Source organism: Kogia breviceps, chromosome 1, assembly GCF_026419965.1.
Source record: "Kogia breviceps isolate mKogBre1 chromosome 1, mKogBre1 haplotype 1, whole genome shotgun sequence".
NCBI classification, from domain to species: Eukaryota; Metazoa; Chordata; class Mammalia; order Artiodactyla; family Physeteridae; genus Kogia; species Kogia breviceps.
The window spans coordinates 158,724,975-158,738,558 of NC_081310.1; the positions used below are offsets into that span (position 1 = coordinate 158,724,975).

General features: G+C 39.2%; 1 protein-coding gene across 4 annotated transcripts in view; it reads right to left on the reverse strand.

The window, feature by feature from the left end:
• The window catches only part of ZFYVE9 (zinc finger FYVE-type containing 9), a 193,791-nt gene that overhangs the window by 80,548 nt on the left and 99,659 nt on the right, over window positions 1-13,584 (reverse strand). For 3 of the 4 annotated variants that reach the window (XM_059054536.2, XM_067007676.1, XM_067007670.1), the window contains 3 exons: window positions 13,282-13,381; window positions 10,676-10,852; window positions 8,924-9,093 (listed from right to left, as the gene is read on the reverse strand). In XM_059054536.2, the coding sequence (XP_058910519.1) occupies window positions 8,924-9,093; window positions 10,676-10,852; window positions 13,282-13,381 (447 nt within the window). The remainder of the gene's footprint in view (window positions 1-8,923; window positions 9,094-10,675; window positions 10,853-13,281; window positions 13,382-13,584) is intronic. The other variant, XM_059054550.2, reaches the window with a different exon arrangement.

Sequence of the window (13,584 nt, forward strand, 5' to 3'; positions counted from 1 at the left end):
TAATTATATTGTCCTCACGTAAGAAAATCACTTGTTCTTAGGAAACATAAGCTGAAGTATTAAGTGATAAAGTGCAACTAATCCTCAAATGGTTCCTCAAAAAACAAAGTGTGTGTGGGTGTAGGGGTAAAGTAAATGTGGCAAAATGGCAACAATTGGTGAATATGGATATAGAGTATATGGGGGTTCACTGTACTATTCTTGCAACTCTTCTGTGGATTTGAAATTTTTCCACATAAACAACTGGAGAAAAAAAGAAATTTTCTTGACAAAGTCATTGTATAAATTCAAAGAAGAATAAGTCATACAGTTCTGGCTGCTGTCCTCTGCGGCCACAGAAAAATCCCCCAAAACAGACTTAGACATATTTAAAGACAGTGACATGGTTTAATGTACCTTCACCAAACAGGAAATTTATCTCTGTATGTCAATAAATCTAATCTTAATAACACACAATTTCAATTATAACCAAATCCACAAATTATGTAAATTTCTAGAAAAATATTACTGAACATAAATGTAAATAAACAGTAACCATGAAAACTTCAAAAGTAAAAACTTACCCAAACTCTGATCCTCTTATTTTATTTTATTTTTTTAACATCTTTATTTGAGTATAACTGTATTACAATAGTGTGTTAGTTTCTCCTTTACAACAAAGTGAATCAGTTATACATATACATATGTTCCCATATCTCTTCCCTCTTGCATCACCCTCCCTCCCACCCTCCCTATCCCACCCCTCTAGGTGGTCACAAAGCACAGAGGTGAACTCCCTGTGCTATGCGGCAGCTTCCCACTAGCTATCTAATTTACATTTGGTAGTGTGTATATGTCCCTGCCACTCTCTCACATCGTCACCGCTTACCCTTCCCCCTCCCCATATCCTCAAGTCCATGCTCTAGTAAGTCTGTGCTTTATTCCCATCCTACCACTAATCTCTTCATGACATTTTTTTTCTTAGATTCCATATATGTGTTAGCATACAGTATTTGTTTTTCTCCTTCTGACTTACTTCACTCTGTATGACACACTCCAGGTCTATCCACCTCATTACAAATAACTCAGTTTCATTTCTTTTTATGGCTGAGTAATATTCCATTGTATATATGTGCCACATCTTCTTTATCCATTCATCTGTTGATGGACATTTAGGTTGCTTCCATGTCCTGGCTATCGTAAATAGAGGTGCAATAAACATTTTGGTACATGACTCTTTTTGAATTATGGTTTTCTCAGGGTATATGCCTAGTAGTGGGATTGTGGGGTCATATGGTAGTTCTATTTGTAGTTTTTTAAGGAACCTCCATACTGTTCTCCATAGTGGCTGTATCAATTTACATTCCCACCAGCAGTGCAAGAGTGTTCCCTTTTCTCCACACCCTCTCCAGCATTTATTTTTTCTAGAGTTTTTGATGATGGCCATTCTGACTGGTGTGAGATGATATCTCATTGTAGTTTTGATTTGCATTTCTCTAATGGTTAATGATGTTGAGCATTCTTTCATGTGTTTGTTGGCAATCTGTATATCTTCTTTGGAGAAATGTCTATTTAGTTCTTCTGCCCATTTTTGGATTGGGTTGTTTGTTTTTTTGTTATTGAGCTGGATGAGTTGCTTATAAATTTTGGATATTAATCCTCTGTCAGTTGCTTCATTTGCAAATATTTTCTCCCATTCTGAGGGTTGTCTTTTGGTCTTGTTTATGGTATCCTTTGCTGTGCAAAAGCTTTTAAGTTTCATTAGATCCCATTTGTTTATTTTTGTTTTTATTTCCATTTCTCTAGGAGATGGGTCAAAAAAGGATCTTGCTGTGATTTATGTCATAGAGTGTTCTGCCTATGTTTTCCTCTAAGAGTTTGATAGTGTCAGGCCTTACATTTAGGTCTTTAACCCATTTTGAGTTTATTTTTGTGTGTGCTGTTAGGGAGTGTTCTAATTTCATACTTTTACAGGTAGCTGTCCGGTTTTCCCAGCACCACTTATTGAAGAGGCTGTCTTTTCTTCATTGTATATCCTTGCCTCCATTGTCACAGATTAGGTGACCATAGGTGCATGGGTTTATCTCTGGACTTTCTATCCTGTTCCATTGATCTATATCTCTCTTTTTGCACCAGTACCATATTCTCTTAATTACTGTAGCTTTGTCATATAGTCTGAAGTCAGGGAGTCTGATTCCTCCAGCTCCATTTTTCGTTCTCAATATTGCTTTGGCTATTCGGGGTCTTTTGTGTTTCCATACAAATTGTGAAATTTTTTGTTCTACTTCTGTAAAAAATGCCAGTGGTAATTTGATAGGGATTGCATTGAATCTGTAGATTGCTTTGGGTGATAGAGTCATTTTCACAATGTTGATTCTTCCAATCCAAGAACATGGTATATCTCTCCACCTATTTGTATCATCTTTAATTTCTTTCATCAGTGTCTTATAGTTTTCTGCATACAAGTCTTTTGTCTCCTTAGGTAGGTTTATTCCTAGATATTTTATTCTTTTTGTTGCAATGGTAAATGGGAGTGTTTTCTTAATTTCACTCTGATTTTTCATCATTAGTATATAAGAATGCCAGAGATTTCTGTGCATTAATTTTGTATCCTGCTACTTTACCAAATTCATTGATTAGCTCTAGTAGCTTTCTGGTAGCATCCTTAGTATTCTCTATGTATAGTATCGTGTCATCTGCAAACAGTGACAGCTTTACTTCTTCTTTTCCTATTTGGATTCCTGTTATTTCTTTATTTTCTCTGATTGCTGTGGCTAGAACTTCCAAAACCAGGTTGAATAAGAGTGGTGAGAGTGGGCAACCTTGTCTTGCTCCTGATCTTAGTGGAAATGGTTTCAGTTTTTCACCATTGAGAACAATGCTGGCTGTGGGTTTGTCATATATGGTCTTTATCATGTTGAGGAAAGTTCCCTCTATGCCTACTTTCTGCAGGGTTTTTATCATAAATGGGTGTTGAATTTTGTCAAAAGCTTTCTCTGCATCTATTGAGATGATCATATGGTTTTTCTCCTTCAGTTTGTTGCTATGGTGTATCACGTTGATTGATTTGCATATATTGAAGAATCCTTGCATTCCTGGAATAAACCCCACTTGATCGTGGTATATGATCCTTTTAATGTGCTGTTGGATTCTGTTTGCTAGTATTTTGTTGAGGATTTTTTCATCTATGTTCATCACTGATATTGGCCTGTAGTTTTGTTTCTTTGTGATATCTTTGTCTGGTTTTGGTATCAGGGTGATGGTGGCCTCATAGAATGAGTTTGGGAGTGTTCCTTCCTCTGCTATATTTTGGAAGAGTTTGAGAAGGATAGGTGTTAGCTCTTCTCTAAATGTTTGATAGAATACGCCTGTGAAGCCATCTGGTCCTGGGCTTTTGTTTGTTGGAAGATTTTTAATCACAGTTTCAATTTCAGAGCTTGTGATTGGTCTGTTCATATTTTCTATTTCTTCCTGGTTCAGTCTCGGCAGCTTGTGCATTTCTAAGAATTTGTCCATTTCTTCCAGATTGTCCATTTTATTGGCATACAGTTGCTTGTAGTAGTCTCTAATAATCTTTTGTATTTCTGCAGTGTCAGTTGTTACATCTCCTTTTTCATTTCTAATTCTATTGATTTGAGTCTTCTCCCTTTTATTCTCGATGAGTCTGACTAATGGTTTATCAATTTTATTTATCTTCTCAAAGAACCAGCTTTTAGCTTTATTGATCTTTGCTATTGTTTCCTTGATTTCTTTTCTTTGTTTTTTTTTTTTCGGTATGCGGGCTTCTCACTGTTGTGGCCTCTCCCATTGCGGAGCACAGGCTCCGGACGCGCAGGCTCAGGAGTCATGGCTCACGGGCCCAGCTGTTCCGCAGCATGTGGGATCTTCCCGGACCGGGGCAAAGAACCCATGTCCCCTGCATCAGCAGGCGGGCTCTCAATCACTGCACCACCAGGGAGGCCCTCCTTCATTTCTTTTTCATTTATTTCTGATCTGATCTTTATGATTTCTTTCCTTCTGCTAAATTTGGGGGGGTTTTGTTCTTCTTTCTCTAATTGCTTTAGGTGCAAGGTTAGGTTGTTTATTCGAGATGTTTCCTGTTTCTTAAGGTATGACTGTATTGCTATAAACTTCCCTCTTAGAACTGCTTTTGCTGTATCCCATAGGTTTTGGGTCATCGTGCCTCCATTGTCATTTGTTTCTAAGTATTTTTTGATTTCCTCTTTGATTTCTTCAGTGATCACTTCATTATTAAGTAGTGTATTGTTTAGCCTACATGTGTTCGCATTTTTTACAGATCTTTTCCAGTAATTGATATCTAGTCTCATAGTGTTGTGGTCGGAAAAGATACTTGATACGATTTTAATTTTCTTAAATTTGCCAAGGTTAGATTTGTGACCCAATATATGATCGATCCTGGAGAATGTTCCATGAGCACTTGAGAAAAATGTGTATTCTGTTGTTTTGGGATGGAATGTCCTATAAATATCAATTAAGTCCATCTTGTGTAATGTATCATTTAAAGCTTGTGTTTCCTTATTTATTTTCATTTTGGATGATCTGTCCATTGGTGAAAGTGGGGTGTTAAAGTCCTCTACTATGATTGTGTTACTGTCGATTTCCCCTTTTATGGCTGTTAGTATTTGCCTTATGTATTGAGGTGCTTCTATGTTGGGTCCATAAATATTTACAATTGTTACATCTTCTTCATGGATCGATCCCTTGATCATTATGTAGTGTCCTTCTTTGTCTCTTGTAATAGTTTTTATTTTAAAGTCTATTTTGTCTGATATGAGAATTGCTACTTCAGCTTTCTTCTGATTTCCATTTGCATGGAATATCTTTTTCCATCCCCTCACTTCCAGTCTGTATGTGTCCCTAGGTCTGAAGTGGGTCTCTTGTAGACAGCATATATATGGGTCCTGTTTTTGTATCCATTCATCCAGTCTGTGTCTTTTGGTGGGAGCATTTAATTCATTTACATTTAAGGTAATTATTGATATGTATGTTCTTATTACCATTTACTTAATTGTTTCGGGTTGTTCTTGTAGGTCTTTTCCTCCTCTTGTGTTTCTTGCCTAAAGAGTTCCTTTAGCATTTGTTGTAGAGCTGGTTTGGTGGTGCTGAACTCTCTCCGCTTTTGCTTGTCTGTAAAGGTTTTAATTTCTCCATCAAATCTGAATGAGATCCTTGCTGGGTAGAGTAAACTTGGTTGTAGGTTTTTTTCCTTCATCACTTTAAATATGTCCTGCCACTCCCTTCCGGCTTGTAGAGTTTCTGCTGAAAGATCAGATGTTAACCTTATGGGGATTCCCTTGTGTGTTATTTGTTGTTTTTTCCCTTGCTGCTTTTAATATGTTTTCTTTGTATTTAATTTTTGACAGTTTGATTATTATGTGTCTTGGTGTGTATATCCTTGGGTTTATCCTGTATGGGACTCTCTGTGCTTCCTGGACTTGATTGACTATTTCCTTTCCTATATTAGGGAAGTTTTCAACTATAATCTCTTCAAATATTTTCTCAGTCCCTTTCTTTTTCTCTTCTTCTTCTGGGACCCCTATAATTCGAATGTTGGTGCGTTTAATGTTGTCCCAGAGGTCTCTGAGACTGTCCTCAGTTCTTTTCATTCTTTTTTCTTTATTCTGCTCTGCAGTAGTTATTTCCACTATTTTATCTTCCAGGTCATTTATCTGTCCTTCTGCCTCAGTTATTCTGCTATTGATCCCATCTAGAGTATTTTTCATTTCATTTATTGTGTTGCTCATCATTGCTTGCTTCCTCTTTATTTCTTCTAGGTCCTTGTTAACTGTTTCTTGCAATTTATTTCCAAGATTCTATTTCCAAGATTTTGAATCATCTTTACTATCATTATTCTGAATTCTTTTTCAGATAGACTGCCTATTTCCTCTTCATTTGTTAGGTCTGGTGTGTTTTTATCTTACTCCTTCATCTGCTGTGTGTTTTTCTCTCTTCTCATTTTGCTTATTTTACTGTGTTTGGGGTCTCCTTTTTGCAGGCTTCAGGTTTGTAGTTCCTGTTGTTTTTGGTGGCTGTCCCCAGTGCCTACGGTTGGTTCAGTGGGTTGAGTAGGTTTCCTGGTTGGGGGGACTAGTGCCTGTGTTCTGGTGGATGAGGCTGGATCTTGTCTTCCTGGTGGGCAGGTCCACGTCTGGTGGTGTGTCTGGGGATGTTGGTAGCCTTATTATGATTTTAGGCAGCCTCTCTGCTAATGGATGGGGCTGTAGATCTGTCTTGCTCTTTGTTGGGCATAGGGTGTCCAGTACTGTTTGTTGCTGGTCCTTGAGTGAAGCTGGGTCTTGGTGTTGAGATGGAGATCTCTGGGAGATTTTCGCCATTTGATATTGCATGTAGCTGGGAGGTCTCTTGTGGACCAGTGTCCTGAGGTTGGTTCTCCCACCTCAGAGACACAGCCCTGACGCCTGGCTGGAGCAACAAGAGCCTTTAATCCACACAGCTCAAAATAAAAGGGAGAAAAAATAGAAAGGAAAGAAAAGGAAGGAAGGAGGGAGGGAGGGAAGGAAGGAAGGAAGGAAGAAAGGAAGGGAGGAAGGAAGGAAGAAAGGAAGGGAGGAAGCAAGAAATGAAGGAAGGAAGAAATGAAGGAAGCAAGAAAGGAAGGAAGGAAGGAGGAGAGGAAGAAAGGGAGGAAGGAAGGGAGGAAGGAAGAGAGAAGACAAAATAAAGTAGGATAAAGTATAGTTATTAAAATAAAAAATAATTATTAAGAAGAAAAATTTCTATTAAAAAAACAAAAAAAACGCGTCGGTCTAATCCTAGGACAAATGGTTAAAGCAAAGCTATACAGATAAAATCTCACACAGCAGCACACACACACACACATACACACACACACACACACTCACAAAAAGAAAAAAGGGGAAAATAATAGTATATCTTGCTCCCAAAGTCCATCTCCTCAACTTGGGATATTTCGCTGTCTATTCAGGTTTTCCACAGATGCAGGGCACTTCAAGTTGATTGTGGAGCTTTAATCCACTGCTTCTGAGGCTGCTGGGAGAGACCTCTCTCTCTCCTCTTTGTTCGCACAGCTCCTGGGGTTCAGCTTTGGACTTGGCCCCGCCTCTGCGTGTAGGTCGTCCGCGTCTGCCCTTCGCTCAGACAGGACGGGGTTAAAGGAGCAGCTGATTCGGGGGCTCTGGCACAGGCAGGGTGGAGGGAGCGACACGGATACGGGGCGAGCCTGCGGCGGCAGAGGCCGGCATAACGCTGCACCGGCCTGAGGCACACCATGCGTTCTCCCGGGGAAGCTGTCCCTGGATCCCGGGACACCGGCAGTGGCAGGCTGCATGCGCTCCCGGGAGGGGTGGTGTGGAGAGTGACCTGTGCTCGCACACAGGCCTCTTGGTGGCGGCAGCAGCAACCCTAGCATCCCACACCCGTCTCTGCTGTCCGTGCCGACAGCCGTGACTCGCGCCCGCAGCTGCGACTCGCGCCCGTTTCTGGAGCTCCTTTAAGCGGCGCGCTTAAACCCCTCTCCTCGCGCACCAAGAAGCAAAGACGGAAGAAAAGGTCTCTTGCCTCTTCGGCAGCTCCAGACTTCAACCGGACTCCCTCCCGGCTAGCCGTGGGGCACTAACCCCTTCAGGCTGTTTTCACTCTGCCAACTCCAGACCTTTCCCTGGGATCCGACTTAAGCCCGAGGCTCAGCTCCCGGCCCCCGCCCGCCCCAGCGGGTGAGCACACAAGCCTCTTGGGCTGGTGAGTGCTGGTAGGCACCGATCCTCTGTGCGGGAATCTCTCCGCTTTGCCCTCCGCACCCTGTTGCTGCGCTCTCCTCCGCGGCTTCCCCCTCCACCACCCGCAGTCTCCACCCACGAAGGGGCTTCTAGTGTGTGGGAACCTTTCCTCCTTCACGGCTCCCTCCCACTGGTGCAGGTCCCATCCCTATTCTTTGTCTCTGTTTATTCTTTTTTCTTTTGCCCTACCCAGGTACGTGGGGAGTTTCTTGCCTTTTGGGAGGTCTGAGGTCTTCTGCCAGCATTCAGTGGGTGTTCTATAGGAGCAGTTCCACGTGTAGATGTATTTCTGATGTATCTGTGGGGAGGAAGGTGATCTCCGCGTCTTACTCTTCCGCCATCTTCTCCCTTCTCCCTGCACTTTATTATAATCTTGACCACCATATTCAACGGGGCAAACAGCAATAAGAAAGGGACCCATTGTATAAACGATCCTACATGTATACTTTCCAATTATGGTCTTAGGTGGCTCTATTCTTTCACAGACTCAAAAACATGTAGCTAGTATTTGACCCTTCTGAAAATTAGCCCCCAAACTGTGACCAGTGTATCCTATAGAGACAAAGTAAATGTGACAGCACAGTATGAGCTAGTTTCCTTAGGTAAATTATATGAGTCTTCCATCCATTAAGTCAGTGGTTTATTTTTAAGCTTTAGAATCCTTTTTAAAAGTCTTACTTGGAAACACAACAGGCAGACCAGAAAAAAGTAGAGATGCTCGGGTTGAAGACAAAGGAATAGAAGGATTCCTCAGCCACCTTCATATTTCCTGGCCCTTCCTCACCACGGCAACTCCCTGGCAGCTACCACAGAACCTGGGGAATATGCTTTGAAAACCAAGGTATCAAGGGACCAGGATTCGCTCTAGCATAACCTCTAGCTACACTAGTAGACTGAGCTCACCTGAGAACAACCTTTATAAGAATCTTTCTCCTGAAAAAACTTCCAAATATAGAACAAACAAGAACAACTGGTTTTGCCACATTTATTTTACCCCTAGACACACACACAAGCATGCACACACACAAACACACATGCACTAAACTGTATCTGAAGTCTACAGGGCTCCACAAAAAGGTCACTCAACTTAGAAAAAGACAAGACAGAGGCAGAACAGTGCTGAGTAAAGTAAGTACTCAATTTTAGTTGCTGTTTTGTTTTCTTACCTCTGCTGATAGGGGACTGGTAGTTCCTGGCTTGACTGGGTCATGTGACACAGCCAGGGTTCCTGCAGAGGAAGTTCCATTCATGGTTAATTTGGCTGCATCAGCAACTTCTCCATTAGGCAAGATCCCATCAGCAAACCAAACTCGCCTCTGCTCTCTGGGCTGAGCCACTTGAGGAGCCAGAAAAATAAAACAGGTAACACTGTGACATTGATAGGGTTTCTAACATCAAGAAGAGAAGGTCACCAATCTCAGATGTACAAAGAAATCACTATTTAGCACTTTATACTTCTAAATATAATTGTAACTGTATAAAAGTGGTTATAAATTAATAAAAATACACATTTAAATATACTCCTTACTTCTGTAATTTATATGTAAAGATTTAAAACACTTTGCTTTAAAGTATTAAATATGCCTATGATTATGTCACATACTCTGTTCCATATCACTAACAGAGAAACTAGGAAGATGTTTGAAGTGCCTAGGAAATAAACTAATAGCCCAGAAAAAATATCTAGAAATAGACATCCACAGCTCCTAAAAGTATGAGGTTTCTGTAGGAATAAAATATCTGGAAAAGTGATACGGTATTTTTAAAAGGCAAAAGATGCCCTGAAGAATGTTGAAGAATTATTAATTAATAAAAGAAGAGTTGGCACAGATATGTAAGAATTGGGAAGCAAACTGACCAGATCTTTGGCTAAAGTGTAACTGAAGAAGAAAAAGACTGATCTGGCAGTGCAGACAGTGAAATGCAGTAGTCTGCTTTTTAGTAAAAGGATAGGGAAAAGCTAGAAAACTGAGTCTGATGAAATGATCTCTTTAAATCCAGTTTTGAAAATCAATTCAAAGGCCAAAACAAAGAGAGACCAGGGAAGAACAACAAAAACAACAAATGAAGTAAAGAGAATAAAGATTTTAAGAACAAAAGCCTGAGCTCAGAAGAGTATGATAATGTCAGTAGAAGTTTTTGATCTTCAAAAGGGGAGGAGGGCTATTTAACAAGGGGAAGGGAATACTGCTAGACAAAAAAGATATAAAATTAATGAAAGAAGACAGAGTTTAATTATCAGGGGAGACTTCTTGACAGATCATTTTAAGGAAATATTTGTTATTTTTACTATTGATAATCCCCTGAACTTACAAAGTGCCTTTCATCTGACAATATCATAAAGATATAATAAACTAAAATAAGTTAAGCCTATGATTTTCTACCTATCATATGATATAATCAGAATTAAAGTTCTGGATTTTATAAATGTCTGTGTACCTAACACAGTATTTTCATATTTTTACAGGGATAGATTAAAAATGCAAAGAGAAAATGGTAATATATATTCCAAAAGGCAATACTAGAATGGGCTGGTCAGAAAAAAGAATTCTTATTTTTCATCACTTACTAAATTCCTGCAAAGAACACTAAGGTAGGCATGAGGCTAGGATTTTGCAGGCTGATTTCAAATTCTGCAACTCTTTTCAAGTAAAAGCAAAGTAATTACTCCATTCTTAAGCTGGAGAGGGTACTGGCGTATTTTTAGAGGTGCCTCCAAAATATCAGGCAACACAATATTCTTCTTTACTTGCCCAGAAATAGTCTCAACACATTTCTCACCTTGTTCTTCTACTTTAATAACCACCCAAAGGGACTTATCTGCAGTGTGTTAAAGACTTGTGATGTAAAATCACATCAGCACCTTTTCAGAGGAACTTGGTGAGGAAAAAGAGAGAGAATAGCACATGATCCCCTACCTTCTGCTCCAGGGTGCTTTAAAACTCCCACAGGTACCATCACAGTGGGAGGTGGAGAGCTCAGGGCTCCTGAGGCCTGAGCTTGCTGCAAGGGAGGGATAGTAGAACAGTATTCAGCAGGATTGTTAGGGTTAGGGCTCTGGCTTGAGGCACTCATCATGTTCTCCCAGGCTTGAGCTAAAGCAAATACAGACACAATCAATGTGAATGGATTGCAAAATATGGACATCAAGACCTCCACAATACTGGATAAATAATGTAGTTCCTCCTAATTAACACTCATAGTATGTCTCTCTTCCAGTTAGTGAAGGTATTAAGGAGATAGGTGATTTTATTCAATAAAGGAGACCATGTAGTTAAGTAAGCTATTTGAAAGCAACAAATAAGAATTACATGATAATTCTGATATAGACTGATAGCGGATCAGTCTGAGGTTAATGACTAGGCCCCTGGTTTCTTTAAAGGGGACCATATATTCCCTTAAGAGGGAGTAAAACAACATTAAACTTATTAAGGACTTGCAACTGGGATAGCATTTAGACATTTCTGGTGGGTAGGGCAGGTTTAATATTCAATGCATTTTATAAAATTCTATCAAAAATCAAAATCAGGGGCTAAAATAGCATAACTCCACTATATGATATGTTTTGTTTCATTTCTAGATTTTTAGGCTCTTCTTAGTTGAGGTAAAATCTCATTTTAAAAATTCTGAAGCCTAAAGCTCAGGAGAACACATCTCAACATTTTCGTGAATTTTGCTTTTGTGCAATCATTACCCTGTGTAAAAGTATCCAGCAAAAACAACCATTTCACATCTTTGGTGTGTCTCAAAAGCACAGGACCCATTTGAACATGAAAATGTGCCAATATCACATAAGTGCCATCAACCAATATGAATGATCACAAATGTGTTAAGGTTCTGTATACTCTATAATTTTACTAACTAAATACTGACATATCAACTACTGTTTTTAAAGTAAATAGGATGAAAGATACTACAGAAATGAAAGATATAAATTTTATCTTCTGGGCTCAGGTAATATAACATGCCCAGGAATAGAAACCACCCAATTTTTGGAGCATCTTTTTAAAAATCTCATTCTACATCAAAGAATGATCCATAAGATTTTGAATACTTATTGCCTCCAAACTGCAGTACAAAGCTAGAAACAACAGCTATGTTCCTTTGAAAGCACTAGCAGGAAGAGGGAAGGAAGAGAAAAGGAGAAAGGGGAAAAGGGATAGGGAACACTGAAAAGCATCAAATTAAATATTCAGTAAAGGACCAGGCTAAGCCATGCGAGAGGAAAGACGTTGGAAAAACCACAAAAAGATTATTTTAGGATCCCCTGTTAAGAGCATCCTTGGCTTAATAAAAAGTAAGTATTCCATATGAATCCTCTGCCATTTCCTTCATCTTTAGCTATGTCAAGTTAAAAAAAAAGCCATCAAGTTGGAAGACCTCAACAAATAAAAGAGGTATCAGGTACTGAAATTAAGCAGCATGCTCTTATCTGTGGATAAATATCCAAAAATGAAATCATCACCGAGTGAAATAACCACCATCTGAAAAATGAGCCTTAAGAGTAAAGAGAATGAATTCATATTTGATCAAAATTATAAGAATTCAGAAATGGGAGGAAATTGGGTGGACCATAGGAAATTAGAACAGATCAGATTAAATGACATGCAATAGGTTAATAAGGAAGCAACAGGAAAACATCACTATGAGCAATGCAGACACACAGAGCAGGAGGGGCCGTGAGCAGATAAGTTTCAGCCTCCAGGAGACACATTATCCTGGCACAAGCAGCAGTGGTGTCTAAGTTCAACATTTTATGTCTATTAGTAACTGTTCTGGCAACTGTACAAAGATGCACTCAAAGAGAAAATACTATACGGCCTGATCAATTTTATTGTATCTCTTTACAAGAATACTCTGGGGAATTTTTGTTTGTTTTGGGAGTTTTGTTTTAACTAAAATGCCCTTGGATTTATTTCCAGTCCCGCAAAAGGTGAACACTGGATAAGCTATATTTACCTTCTCCTGGACATATTCTTTTACCACATAAGTAAATTTAAAACTTACTCTTACGACAAATCTAAGTAGTATTAAGATGATAACTGACAGAAAAATGCAATTTTCTATTTGATTCGAGATGCTAAAATATTTATTTTTAACAAGATGAGTGAACCAAAGTGTCAATAAGAATGTGTTCTAAATTAAGATATTCCCTAGAAAGAGAAAGCTTCCCTTAAAAGGAAAACCTCAGCCCAATTTTAATATTTCATCATCTCAGTGGTCAATAGCCCCCTCCCCACTCCCAGTCCAGTCATTTCACAGGAACATTAACAGCCACAGAGCACCAGATTTCCACAAGAATTTCCTTTTTTCCTGCAAAACTTACCTGACTTTAGCATTCATTCATTAAATTAGGCACAGGAATTCTGAAATGCTAAAGTATTTTTAAATTTTTCAGGTAAAGTTATGACATTTGAGAAGGTGAGCAACTTGTAGAGCAAGGAAGGAAAAAACAGTAGTCTCTTCATTGGAATTCTCTTGTTCTGTCTCAATAACTGTGAATTGAACCTGTTTTAATACTTACCATTCATTAGCACTGAATGGCAGATTACACATACTCTAGCTTCCTTTCTATCCATGTATAACAGTTTACATTTCAAGCTACAGCAGGAAGCACAGAAAACCTGCAGGAAAAAGAATATACTAAATTTACTTAGGATCACAGTATAAAGGAAGTAAACCAATACTGACCAACACTGAGTGACAGGGAACCGTACTAATACAACACTAAAAACTTCAAAGGAAAATGCAATTGAGGAAGCTGGGTGCAAGACCCAATTCAAAAGCAAGAAAGAGATTAACATGTCTGTCAAAAATAAGGAAAGTG